Source organism: Microcebus murinus, chromosome X, assembly GCF_040939455.1.
Source record: "Microcebus murinus isolate Inina chromosome X, M.murinus_Inina_mat1.0, whole genome shotgun sequence".
Taxonomy (NCBI): domain Eukaryota; kingdom Metazoa; phylum Chordata; class Mammalia; order Primates; family Cheirogaleidae; genus Microcebus; species Microcebus murinus.
The window spans coordinates 96,531,086-96,545,433 of record NC_134136.1 but is presented as its reverse complement, the minus strand read 5'-3'; the positions used below and the strand labels follow the sequence as shown (position 1 = coordinate 96,545,433).

Here is a 14,348-nt window from a genome sequence, read left to right as displayed (position 1 = left end):
CAAAAAGTTTTATACTAAACTCTTTGTGTTAATATTCAACATATTTAGGTTTTTCTTTTGCTTCCTTTGAATGATCGTCTCAGTGAAGTGCTGCCCACCCACTGTCCTTTAATAATAAATCTCTCTAAATAGTTCCCTTTTTAAAGTCATCCTCCTAAGCTTCTCACATCTCCCTTTAGCAATTCCAAATTTGAATGAAGAATAATGTAAATAACTCTGTTCAGATGTACTTCATTTAGATTTAACTGGACTTAAACCCTGGTTCTACTGTTTATTACCAATATATGATACAGAGCAAATTGGTGAAGATCTGCAATTCTGTATTCTCATTTATAAAATAAGAAAATTAATACCTACTGCATAGAGTTGTGAGGAAAATACTTCTGCAAATAGTAGGCACTCATTTATTTTATTTTCCAGCTCTTTTCCAGACATTTAACTGAATCTGGTTGTTAGCATTTTAAGTTCATGATTATTCCAAAGAGCAGACCCAGATCTTTCTTTTTTAAATTAAAAAAATTAAAGACTGTCCAGGGCTGTATCTTCATAAAAAAATCAAAATTTCACTGAGTTCATTAGTTAGCATTGTGTTGACTCACTTCACATGGTTATTTCTTCACATGATTTAAGTGGAAATTAAAGAAAAAAAACAAGGCTCTTTTCTTTTTAGAATCACAGACCCATATAGCTAGAACTTGCTTTAATGATGATCTACTCCTGTCCCCCTCCACATGATAAGATCAAAACCAAGCTAGTTAAATTTACTCCCCTACCTCTTTAAGATCATTCTCTGATTTTATGTAAGTTATTTGTATACAGGTGTCCTGACTACTAGTTTAACATAATGTAGTATTAGTTCATAATTTTCCACTCTAAAACTCATTAGAGTGCTTCCTTTCCTTTATAACTACTGAAAGGTGAGATGAAGAAAGAAAAATCTTTAATGCTATCGGTTGAAGGGATTTTAAATAACTGGACTTTGTAAAGGTAACCAAAAGAATTAGTAAGAATATTAAATCATAAATATTACTTAAAATAAGTTCATAAATGTTAAAAATCAGCTCTTAAAACTAATTGAAGTTAGATATAACACTTATAGGTTACAATGATGACATGCTGACTATGTTTGAAATGCTGATTTTCATCTTCCCAGGAAAACACCCAAAAAAGCACTAGGAACTATGAATAACCAGAATTAATTTGTCAAATATCAGGAGAAAAGTTATTCTATAGAATAGATGGCCTCAAACCAAAAAAAAAAATCACTGGTGGTCAATGGCCAATTCCTTCTGAAACACATATATGTGTGTATGTGTGCTTGTGTGTGTGTGTGTGTGTGTGTGTGTATAAGAAAGCCACATAAAAAGTTAAGCTTCCTTAGAGATCTTTAAGAATATATTATCTGAATTCAATTATTAATGTTAGTTACCAATATTACTATTATCCAAAATGTCCTTAATTGGTAAATTTATCTATGGGGAGAAAGTAGCACCAAGTTAACATGCAATAGTTGTATAGTAGTTAAGATATTCTGTAGCCAGTTTCTTGTTTTTTCTCTCCCTCATCAATATCAATTTTACCAGCTTTCTTTCTACAGGCTTATTTTTTCAAAAAACCTTTTCCTTGGGTTAAATTTAGAATCAATACACTTTTTAATTAGTTGGACAATATATAGAAGATGATTATCTTTATTATTACATAATACATCTCATGGATGTTAGTCTAATGTTGGCAATAACCACTTGTTTATTCACCCTTATAAGGATGAATGTGAGTTATAAAGAGTATCTCAGTTTTGTTTAGTTTAACTACTTTAGGAGAGAGAAGACCTACTAAAACGACAACAAAACAAACAAAATAAACAAAACACCTACTTGTATGGGCAGGTAACATTGTGGTGTTTATTATAACATTCTTAACTTAAACTTCCTTTAAACCTATGGAACTTTGGTGGGGAGAGGTGAAAGAATGCAATCAAAGCTAAATGATCGCCAAATTGAACAGAGTAATTCAGAAATCACCATTTTCAATTCTCCTTCATTTTCATTTATCTTCATAAAAATTCTTATCATGCTTGACAAACTTCTACTACCTTAACTCCTCTAGGAAAAAAATACCAAAAATGTCCAGTATCTGTTGAAATTCATAGATTTCCATATTTGGAGGCTGCTTTGTCCACATCATTAGCTGTCTGCTGATGGATGGTAGTTTTGATAAACATGGTATCTCTTACCAGCCCTTCACTTGGTTTGATGTTTGCCAGCTGAATCACTTCCAGGTGAGCAGACTGTGAAACCAGAGGATCTGATGACAGGGATATAATGTGGTCACAGACTCCAGAAAGAGTTTTACACTGGAAGCCAAAAAAGAAAACTAGTTGTAGTAAACATGTATTATAAGTAACATACAAATCACCTCTTGTTATAATTTTTTTTTGGCAAGGCAAAATAAAAGAAACAGTGAAAGAAAGTAATTGCCATTTTTTTCTGTAAAGTCTCTAAAACATTCAGGTGAAAAGAAAACACATATATACACAACACACCTATATTCTAAATTATAGATATAAGAACTATATGCCAAAATATTCATGAATGTTATGGTTATGTTGTTTCTATTATTTGATTCATCACCCCTAAAGAAAAATGATTATTTCTAAACAATCTTAATAATCTAAGAACCTCCTAATAACAACCATAGATTGAACTGAATCAAATAATATCAAAAATCTTGATTTTTGTTTTTTGTTTCATGATAAGACAAGTTAAAAAAATCTGGCCAAGGTCCAGGAAAGATGAATCTCCCAAGTCTCCTTGGTGAACTCTTCCTACTTATTTATCTAGATTTTTCTGCTCAAGATTACCTTTGTATAAAGTTTCCCACCTCCTCAAGGCAAAGTCTGGCACTCCTTCAATCCTGCTTTCTCAGCATTCTATGAACAATCTGAAATTGTATGATAACTATTTTATTCTGAATCCCTCTAAGGCAGGGACCATGCTCTGCTCATCTCTGACTTCTTTTCTTCCCTCTACCCCCACCAACCACCCACACCAAGCAGACAAATTCTAGAACATAAAAAGCACTTAATAAGTATTCCTTGAATGAAGAACAAATAAGCTTAAACAATTAGTTAAGGGGTTTTACTGAGGACAGAAAGCTAGTGCTTTAGTTGGGATAATTCTACTCATGCTGATACATATATAGAATAATAGATTTAAAATATATGTTGCATCTATCATGGTACTTAGACATGGAAAAATTAAGAAAGTGGAATATGAGTGATGAAGCTTGGAATATACTGCCCTAAAATATGCTGGCCCTCAGATGCTTCACAGACTCTCACCATATTTTCTGAAGCCTGGTTACCATCATTTTGAGATATTTTTTTGCCTTCACTATATGAAAATTTATTATTTTGCAGCAAGCAAGGTGTTATCTTTTATCCATTTACAACATGTTACATTTGTTCTGTGACCATTGTATTAGTCTACTGTGAGGGATACAATTCCCCCCTTGGCTAGGATAACAAGCACTCTCTTTTTATTGGTTGCATTCTGTCCTTGGTCCATAGCCTCAGTCTGTGCTGGGCTTAGCTGCCTCATAGTAAAGACTCTGTCATGCTAAATTTCCCTCCTTAATTGCACTTGTGCTTTTGGCATATACTTCTCAAGTCTGTACTTTTATTGTGGATATCAGCTTCTAAAGACAGATAGACAGCTGCATGGTTCCAATATCCATGGAAAGAACATGGGCTTCATATGAAGACAGATGTGGACAATCACCACACTGCCAATGACTATCTATGTGACTGCACACCAGTTATTTTATATCCTTGAGACTCAGTTTCCTAAGGTAGAAAATGAAATGAGGTAATAAAAATTACTTTATATGGATGACATGCTACAACATAATAATGCATAAAAAAAGATTCCAATATGGCTCCTATCCAAAGAAGACACTAAGTAAATGCTTTCTTCCCCCTTCCTGTTGCTTCCTCTACCCATAGAGGGCTCAATCCTCACTAATGGGATGAATTGTCCCATTATTCTTAATTCCATGACCTTGTTGATTATCTTACAATGACCAGTAATCACACTGGCCAGTCTAGCTGCATGGTCATGATGGAGAGTTTACATTTCTTTTCACTGTCTTAGGTCTCAATGTTTTTAGATACAATAAAGGTATCTACCCTGGAGAATTGCTATGCAAAGTGCCAACAGGAAGATCATCCCTCAGAAATAGGGAACCTTACAGGGCGAGCTTCCTGGGAGTGTGACTTATTCAGTCACACATGGACCTGCACTTGGTTTTATGCCCTGTTGTTGCTGTCTTGGAATTCTTAATTGTTTTTGAACAGGGGGCTTGATATTTTCATTCTGCTCTACGTCTCACAAATTATGTAGCCCATTATGGGATCCCATTCTCTCTGTGCTTTTTAAAATTCCTCTTGAAAATGTTCATCAGCAGCCATGAGGAAAGGACAGAATGGCAGCGCTTTACACAAAAACTGGCTGCAATTCAAATTGCTGCAGTTCAAATTGCAGGTTTGACAGGAAGAAAAATACTCTGGGAGATTTAAATCTTTTAACTATTCCTTTCCTCCCCTATGTGGTTACATTTTCATTCTTATTTTCTCTTGACCTCAAGGGGGGAGATAACATTGTTAATTCTGAAGGGTTTCTATATAGGATACTTAGATTGCATGCTAATCTGAAGGGTACTAAATTGGTAAACCAAAAAGAACCCTTTGTGTTTTCTACAAATTGAAGCATATTTCAAGAGTCCAAAGTATAAATAGGAAAGTAATGGATGTATATAAATGGTTCAGTATGTGTATATTACAACATTCAGGGCCTCATAAAATACACTGGTAATGAGCAATAGTTGCTCTTCTATTCAGGAATTTGGTAGCATTTAGAAGTGGGGTGGAAGAAGGAAAGGCAGAAATACTAGACATTTCACAAAAAAGAAAATACCAATTAAATCCACCATATTAAGTTGCAAAACATTTTTTTCATATTCCTCTTCAGTAATTTTGTTTGCCAAATGCCTGCTATGTGCTAGGTGCTGCTAGGAATACAAAAAATGAGTAAAACATTGACTTTACTGGCAAAGTAGTCAGGAGTTAATGTATTAAAGATCTTGAAAAATACTAGAGTTAGAAAATAAACTCCACTAGAACTTTGCTGCCTGTTTTAGAGATAACATACTAGAAACTTTACACTGTAGCATTTGGCATTTGACTAAATAAGCCAATTAGAAGGTGTATAAAATAGTCTTGCTTTGCATGCTAATTCCGTACTCATTACTCCATCATACATCAAGCTACTACAGGAAACCAGATTAGGAGTACTAGAGAAGAATTCCAGGGAGGCTATTTAACACACTCTTATAAAAAGTGAATTTGGACAATATTATTATAATTTATATTTTAAATATATGTATTTTATTTTAAAACACAATATTATCTATTACCACCTAAGAGTGTATTCTGGAAAAATAACTATAAAACAGCAAAAAAATTCATTTTTGTTACAATTTAATATTATTATTAGATATCCTTTTTAGAACACCTATAATGTATCTGGCACAAGGCTAAATATTTCATATTCATTATATCATTTATCCTTATAACAACATCCTGAAGTATTATTCCTGAAGTATTATTATAGCCAGTTTAACATATGAGAGAGCAAGGCTAAATAAATAGACCAAGGTCATTGACTTGGCAGAAGGACTTGAATTCCTAATCATTATTGTGTTCTATTTCTATCCTTAGATCTCGGCTTCTGTTTTTGATCAATTATATTTTGCACTGTTTACAATCAACGAAATATAAGGTAGGCCTGCAAGTATTCTTGCAGTTTATAATGTAGTTTAGATGAAGAATATGAGAACTGAGACTATGAAAGACATGGGTCTCTGAGAAAACTTAAATCAATTTTAACAGCAAAAGGACAACTCTATTCTAGCTAGAAGATGACTGGTAACCACTGTACAAAGGGGGTTATTTACTATTTTTGCAATATTTACACCAAAAGAGTTTAAATTCCATTTATCTTTAGTTCTAAAATGAGAATAAAAATCTGAACCTAAAATTAAAGTCTAGTAACTAATATATCTTAAATAAAGCTAAAAGGAACATAAAATGGCAAGGAGTGTTATAACTGACTCTCTGGATTCTGTTATAAACTACCCAAGATGGTCGGACCAAGGATTAATGACTGAATAACAGCTAACAGACAGGGCTAGACTTTAATATCTTTTAATACAGAAGAGTGTCATGTGCTGGATTTAAAGATATTGTATGACTTTTTTCTCTTGGGTAATTTATATTAATGTCAAATGTGAATTAATATAATAGATCATACACTCTGGCTGAAATGGAGTTTTCACATTCTGTTCTATATATAAATACTATATTTCATATATATATTATATATATGTATATATGTGCCAATTTAGGATGAAATTTCCATTGTATTTGGAGAACAAGGGAGGCTTTGTTTTTACAAAATATCATAGATTTATTCTGATATTAAATAGCGAGGACTCTAAATGATATATGCCTGATTCAGAAATACATTATGTTTTGTATCTTAGTACTGACAGATCTCTGTTGAGCTACACATTTTGCACTTCTAATTATGATGGTTTCCTAAGAAGATACAAGGAGTGAACAATTATTAGTAATCTCAAAAGAGTAAAATTCATAAACAGAATTTAAATATTAACAGTATTTACAATTACTATTCTATATAATAGTATACACATTTCCCGATACAGGAAGGATTTCTTATTCATATGAGTAAAGAGGATCGAAGGAGAAATAATTTTTAAACTTAAAAAGCTAATATAACAAAATTTCAATTTTAACCCAATGTTAAAATTATATCTATAAACAGCAAAGATTAATAGTTTCAAATAGTTTCAGAAAGCAACTGTAGTTGCAAATAAACAAAGGCCATGTGAACTTCATTCCAATAAGACCTAGAAAACTCCCACAATCCCTATACATTTCACACTCTGGTAGCGGAGGAAAAAAAACCACAACAAAACAATCAGCAAAATGAAAGGAAACCACCACCATGCCATCACTAAGCCATTTGTGCATTCAACAATTGCTGAGTGTCTGCTACATTATTCAAATGCCAACTACTAAGCTCAAGGATTTCATAGTCTGGGATAGTGTTTCTGGTAATGCATTTGGTTTTGTCTTTAACAGCACTGACATTAAGCATGCTGCCCTTGTGTTCCTGATAACAGAAAAGAAGCAGTGACCCCTAAGAGCCTGTGATGAGCTAAAATTAGTAAGTCAAAACTCATGATCTTAAAAGCATCATTTCCTTCTAAATTCTTACATTTGCCCACATTAAAACTTAAAGGTCCCAAAGCTCATCAATAGTGTCAGTCCTGTTACTACAAGCTTGCAATCACTTAAATCCTTATATTCAAAGAATTTCAAGACAGATGACTTGAGATCATTTTGTTCACTGTTCCTGAATGACACTTGGGGATCCCTGAGAGGTTAAGTGACCTGCACATGTCATATAACAAAGTTAATGGAAAATCAAGACTAAAACTCAGAAGTTCTGATGCTCAGTTAAGTGCTATTTTCACAATGACACGCTGCCTCTAACCAAAGAACTCTTTACAATGAATAAGATGTGAACCAAATAAGTTAGGAGGAAACACAGTATCTTATATTTAAATTCTCAAATAATATTTTCATAGTTATTCTCTCTTGGCTACTAGTGGGGTTTTTTGTCTTTATTTTAAAAATTTCATTTCTGTTTTTGTTTTGGTCATTTTGAGTTAAAATTTCAATTAATGATGCTGTATTAGCTATCTATATTTGTGTAACAAATTACTAATCTTAGAGGCTTAAAGCACTATACATTTACTCTCTCACAGTTTCTATGCATGGCTCAGGAGTCTAGGCACTGGACCCAGTTCCAGGTCTTCTGCGTAGGGTCTCACAAGACTGCATCCAAAATGTCAACTGGATTGCATTCCTACAGGAAGGCTTAAGTAGGGAACAATCTACTTCCAAGTTCATTTAGGTTGTTAATGGGATTCATGTCCCTGTGACTGTCTGACTAAGGTCCCCAATTTCTTGTTGGCTGTCATCCAGGGATTGCTTTCAGCTCCTAGAGGCTGCCCTTTGGTCTTGGCTGCATGACCTCCTCACAACATGACAGCTGACTTTTTCAAAGCCAGTAGGACAGTCTCTGACTCTTTGAGTCTTTTTGAAAAGGATTCACATGATTAGGTCAGGCCCACCCAGTATAGTCTCCCTTTTGATTAAAGTTAACTGATAAGAGACTTTACATACACCTGAAAAATCCCTTCACCTTTGTTATAAACCAAAACATAATCATGGCAGTGAAATCCATCATATTCACTGGTGTCAACCATACTGAAGAAGAGGCCAATTATACACCAGAGGTCAGGGATCTTGAGAGCCATCTTAGAGTCTTGTCTACCACAGATGCCAATGGAAAAACATCAACAGTAAGACACAAAAGAAAGTCACTGAAATTATATGTCTACAATTTATTACCTTAGAATTAGATTTTGATCTCCTAGAGAGATACGTATAGTGTGCTAATTAAGAGCCTGGGACTGAATCACAGCTTTGTCACTTACTAGCTGCATGGTCTTGGGCAAGTTACTTAATCCCTCTGTGTGCCTTAGTTTCCTGATCCATATAATTGGGATAAAATCGTACCTATATCACTGCATTGTGATGAGGACTAAATGAAATAATAATATTTATTGAGATCTTACTATAGTCTAAGTATTCATCTAAGTCCTTTACATGTATTAATTAATTTAATCCCCACAATCCCCCTAAGGAGATACAGTTATTATCTCTACTGTACACATGTGGAAATGGAGGCACAAAGGTGTTAAAAACTTGCTCAAGATCATACAACTTTTAAATGTCAGAGCCAAATTATATACGGGCAGTTTTGCTTCAGTTCCTACTTGCTTAACCACTGTGCTTGGAAAGTTGCTTGACATGTAATTATCAGATATGTTAATGCCTAGAGAGCTAAACTTTGAGATAATACTATCACCTAAAAATTGTGCTTTAAAATAATAATCTTCTAAGAATGATGAAGTCAGTGCCAAATAGTGAGAGAATATCAGTCCCAAATGTGCAGCTTCTTTGATGAGCAAGAAGTTCACCCATGACACTTCAAACTTACTTCCAGCTACTTCCCTGAAACAACCTGGGATGAATTAAAAGTTGGGAAAAGAAGCTCTACTACTATTCTCATTTCTGATAGGGAAATAGAGTAAGCTGGAAACCAGAATTGGATCTGGGAAAATCTCCACTCTATTTGTCTGCTGTTTCATAGGCAGGAAACAGAGACAGCCAGGCTTGTGTGAAGTCCCCAGGCAGATGAGACATCACTCATTAGAGGGAACGCCATTTTCCAGGCTTGAGGGCACGCCATTTTCCAGGCTTAAGAATAACAGTGGTCTAGACATATCAGTGGCTGAGTTAAGGTATAGATTATTAGGAAAATGTTTTCATTTTACTTTGGACTTTATATCCAAATAGCAAGAGTGAAACAGTTCATTATAATTAGATGAGCTTCTGGAAAATTCAGGCACTATATATATACTTTATGGGCAAATAGGGAACAAACAGTAGAGATCTACAAGCAATGTCTTCACTTATAGTTGAGCAATTTGAAGTTGCCATGTGTAGCTTTATGGAGGTAAGAGCTAACCACACCGAGCCAATAACAAATTTATTGGCTCTCAGCTTTAAATTCACCCTTCATTACTTGCTCTGCATTGGACTCTTTTAGCATTTATCCTTTATAATGAGTACAATGTTAAGTTTTTATCAATAGAGGTCACTAGAGAGATACTGCAGAAGGAAGGAGGCTTCTCTTCCAGGTTCCTATGGGCTTTGTTTTACTTTTTGGTGCTCCTGCTGCAAGATCCATTAGTGGTGCATGTGTGTGGGAACATAGGTAGTGCTCTGACCCAGTAACATGCCCAAACTATGCAATCCTTTAGTGACCCTGTGGCCTCAGACTGGGCTAGGAGATCACCATCCTGAAGCTATTTCAACATGCTCTCAAGACCTCTTATCCATAGCAGCATCCCAACTTCTGCTGTGAGCCCTCCTAACAGCATCACTTGCCTACATCCTAAAAGGTTATTTTCCCTCTTGCCTGGCAACTGTGGATAAGCTCTCATTTAGGCACTCCAATGAAACTGCCACCACACCTTCTCAGCCTTGGGAGAGTGTTTCACCTATAAGATATTCTTCCTCAAGTCCTCTCCCTTAGTCCTAAGACATGGTTTAGGGTTCTCTTTACATCTTTACAGGTACTTTCCTATCACAGTTTAATAATTACTTATATGAAACTCCCCTCATTTAAGTTACTGTGTGGTTTCTGTCTCCAGACAGATTCAATTACCTTATTTTTTCTTATGGAAGAATTTTTTACATCACTGTACTTTAAAAAATCTACAGTGTCCTTGATCATACATAGAGTAGTCTCAGATGAAAGCAGTCCTCCAATTTATCACTTTATGTCACCATCCTGCTTTCTAATGATTTTGTTTGTCACTAAAGAATTAAGGAATTTAGACTGGAGAAGTCATGGATACTCCAAGCCCCCAACTTAATTCAGAAAGGCTAATTTAGCTTGTTCATAGCTAGTTAAGTGACATAATGGGGTCAGAATACCAAATCTTTTAACTTTTAGGCTGATGATCTATTATATTACTCTACCTCACTTGACTCCCCAACAAAAATGACTACTACTCTTTTAGGACAAGGACTGTACCCTCAGAGTTAGTCTGAATATGAAAGCATTTTGCAAGGCATAATATGTTCAGCAAATGTAATGTTAGCAAGAACATTCATAAAAACACACTACCTTACATAATGTCTATCTAAATAATAAAAAGCACTAAAACCAGATTATTTTAATTCTTCATGTAGGCTACATTCTCTTTAGCATATATGCATTTTATTTTTTGTCCCAGGAAAGACAAACATTTTCTACCTCCACCATATTATATCTGGGTTTCTGCTTTCTCCTTCCTGCATGGGACATTGGTTGTAGAGAAGTTAATTTACAGTTAAAATAATTTATAATACAATTAACCAAAGTGTCAAAACCTGAAGATAACGTAATACAATGCTCAAGAAACCAATGACTGAGTAATAGTGTTAGTATGCCTCTTTAGGTTCACTAAAAGGACAGTGAAAGGAGCTAAGATAGAAGGGTCATGATAACTTTGAAAAAATAAGAAGCATCTCATGTTTTCCATTTATAAAACTCAGTATTAGAATTCATGTTTTAAAGAGCTTCACCATAATTTTTATGTTTAAATGCTATAGTTACAACCAAAATCTTAATCATATCAAAAAAATATCAACTTGCATTTGGACCAAGATCATAGCTTTAAGAGAAGAAGAAATCTGGCCTATAATTGGCAAAAGCTGTCTTTTCATAGTATCAAGGACCTTCTGAAGACCAATAAAAATTATTTTTAGGGATTTTTGAGTGGTACTTTTTTCAAGAAATCTCCAAAAATAAACTATTAATATTAATACAATCACTTTTATTTCATTATGGGACACACTGCTACCCTAGTACTTAAATACATCCTCAAGGTTTTGGGCAATTAGAAGAGGAAAGCTATGCTTATATAAATGATATGATATAGATGTCAGTGCAAAGACTAAAATGAGCTCTTTCCTTTCTTCTCCAGGCTCCTCTTTTACATCTAACTGTTGGCTCTGTGCAGTTTAAGCTATTTTTAGTTTGGATAGCAGAGAAGACACAATAATCTCAGCCCAGATGAAGTTTAGGAGTAAAGACTTCAAAAATTTAAAGAAAGGAGAAAATTACTCAGAATGTTTATGAAATAAAACAAATACTTAACATGCCAAAATAAGCCTAATTCATTATCAAACCTAAATAAGAAAAAAAAAACTAGTTTGGAGTAGTAAAGAGAGAGAGAGAGGGGAGAGTGGGATAAAGAGGGGGAAGAGAAAGTAGAGAGAGAAAAGAGAAGAGAGTATTCTTGAGAATGCTCTGTAAACTGTAAAGTACTATATGTAGTAACTAAGGATAATCTTAACATTAATATAGGAATTTACTGTATTTCTTCTTCCTGTTATCTTTACAAAATGATAGGGCAAAAAGCAAGTGCAATATGTAAAAGGTGTTTTTGAGTTCAGAACAATCTGATTTAAATGATGTGACCTTAATGATTACGCCTGGCCTGGGATTTCCATGATTTTAATCAAAGCTGACAAGTCTCTCACCAATGAGAGCAGCAGGGCTGTGACAAGCAAAGGAAGTCTGCTAAAGCACAAGATCTGAAATGGCTTCTCAGGAGTGCTTATCGCTCCAGATTCAAAAGCTGCAGTAAAAGACAGGAATAAGGAGAAAGTATAGAACTGAAGAGAACTCCAGATCTTTAAGTGATTTACTGTATAAAACAAGGATCTGTGCAGATCAAAACAGATGGGCTCCAATATGCCAGGGAATGTATATTCTGTGACAAAGCCTGAGAGGGAAAGATCAATAGTGAAATAACATACTATTTATTTTTAGTCAATTATCACTCAGATATATACTACATTGATTACCTGTATTGCTTTTTTGTCCTTTATGGCTGCACTCTGTCTTCTGTTCCATTATATTTAAGGGCAAATTCCAAGGGAACCCAAGCTGTTCAGTTTCCTTTTATTCATTTTTACATTTCATATTAACAGACATCCCTGCCTAACAATGCTCTCCCTTCACACAAGGCTTTTTGGTCTTCATGGCCCACTACTCTGATTTTAAGCAGAAACACTCTATCCAATTTTAGAGACAAGAAAAGTGAACAGAAAATCTAGCCTAAGGATTGTTCAAGTCACTTTTGCCTATTGTATTATGTGTACTATAAAAAATTATCCATTAAAAGGTATCAGAATCATAAATATATTAGAATATATATACTTTTATATTTTTCATTATAAAAGCATGTAAACTAATTGAAGACAACTGGGAAAATACTTGAAACTGAAAAAGAATCAGCTATTATCTTGCCAAGCAAATATAATAAATATTAATAAATTATAGAACATTCTCTTTCTAAATTTTCAATAATGATGATTCATTCCATGTTTATAATGCTTTTAATCAGGTTTTTACTTAATATTGTCATTTAAAATCTTTCCTTTAAATTGGCAAATGAATATTTTAGGTGTATTTGTAAATATAACATATAAATTATATATTCACAATTTCAGACAGTAACTGTGAATAGTAAATATTTCATCCTGTGAATGCACCATAGAATACTGAAGCATTACCTTATTTCCTATTTTGATTATTATATATAATGCTGCTCAAAACACTCTATATAAAACATTATTGAGTTCTTCAATGTATTTTTAGACTAGATTCCCAAGGCATTACAGCAATATGGACTCTGGAGCCAGACCAGCTGAATTCAAATTGGATCCTAAATGCTTTCTAACTGTTTTACTTCAGGAAAATCACTTAACCTCTCTGTGCTTTAGTTTCCTCATCTGTAAAATGGAGATGACAGTAATAATACTTACCTCATAAGGTTTTTATGAAGACCAAATGAGTTTCTTTTTATAGAGCACTTAAAATAGTGCCCTAGGTATACTGTAAATGTTACATGTTAATATAATGTTTGTGAGTCTTGAAATAACCTAAAACTTGCTTCCAAAAAAGATTTTGTGAATATACATGCCCAGGACTAAAGTATGCCCATTCTAATTTCATCAGGTTCTCACCAACATTTGGATATGTTTAATATGTATGTGGATGTGCACACATGTGTTTGGGTTTGTGAACTGAAAGGTGAAAATTTGTCTTTTGTTTTTGTTTTATAGGGAGTCCTTGTTATCTGAGGATAACTGCCACTGGAAAGTAATGGTAACTTTGTAATTATCATTATAAGAATGTTGAGCTTGTCCCTTTTAAAATATATAAATCCAACAATATGTGCATCATCCTTTTATCATTAATCCCCCTTTTAAAAATAGTTAGCACTCATATACTTTTTATTTTATTTTATTTTTTTTTTTCTTTCAGGGCTTCCTCTTCTTGGTAACTCATATACTTTTTATTATTTATCATTTCATCTAGTTTTTTTGTTCACCCCTAGTCCTTAGCTATTCTAAAAAGCAAAAGTATTCTGGAAATACTTTCCTATTCTCGAATTCCACTTTTGCTTCATTTATTTGGTGATCTTATTCAAATCCATTTATTAAAAAGGTACTTAGGTGACCTTTCTGATCTAAAAGTATCTTTTCATTGCTTTCACACATGAATCATAAT

The 14,348-nt window shown here is 33.8% G+C and overlaps 1 protein-coding gene across 6 annotated transcripts in view; it reads right to left on the bottom strand.

The window, feature by feature from the left end:
* Positions 1–14,348, bottom strand: part of CNKSR2 (connector enhancer of kinase suppressor of Ras 2) — a 268,980-nt gene that overhangs the window by 156,497 nt on the left and 98,135 nt on the right. For all 6 annotated transcript variants that reach the window (XR_012916031.1, XM_012784628.3, XM_020285003.2 and 3 more), the window contains exon 6: positions 2,234–2,353. Coding sequence is in view for 5 of the 6 variants with exons in the window: in XM_012784628.3 (XP_012640082.1) it covers positions 2,234–2,353 (120 nt within the window). In the remaining variant the exon portion in view is untranslated. The remainder of the gene's footprint in view (positions 1–2,233; positions 2,354–14,348) is intronic.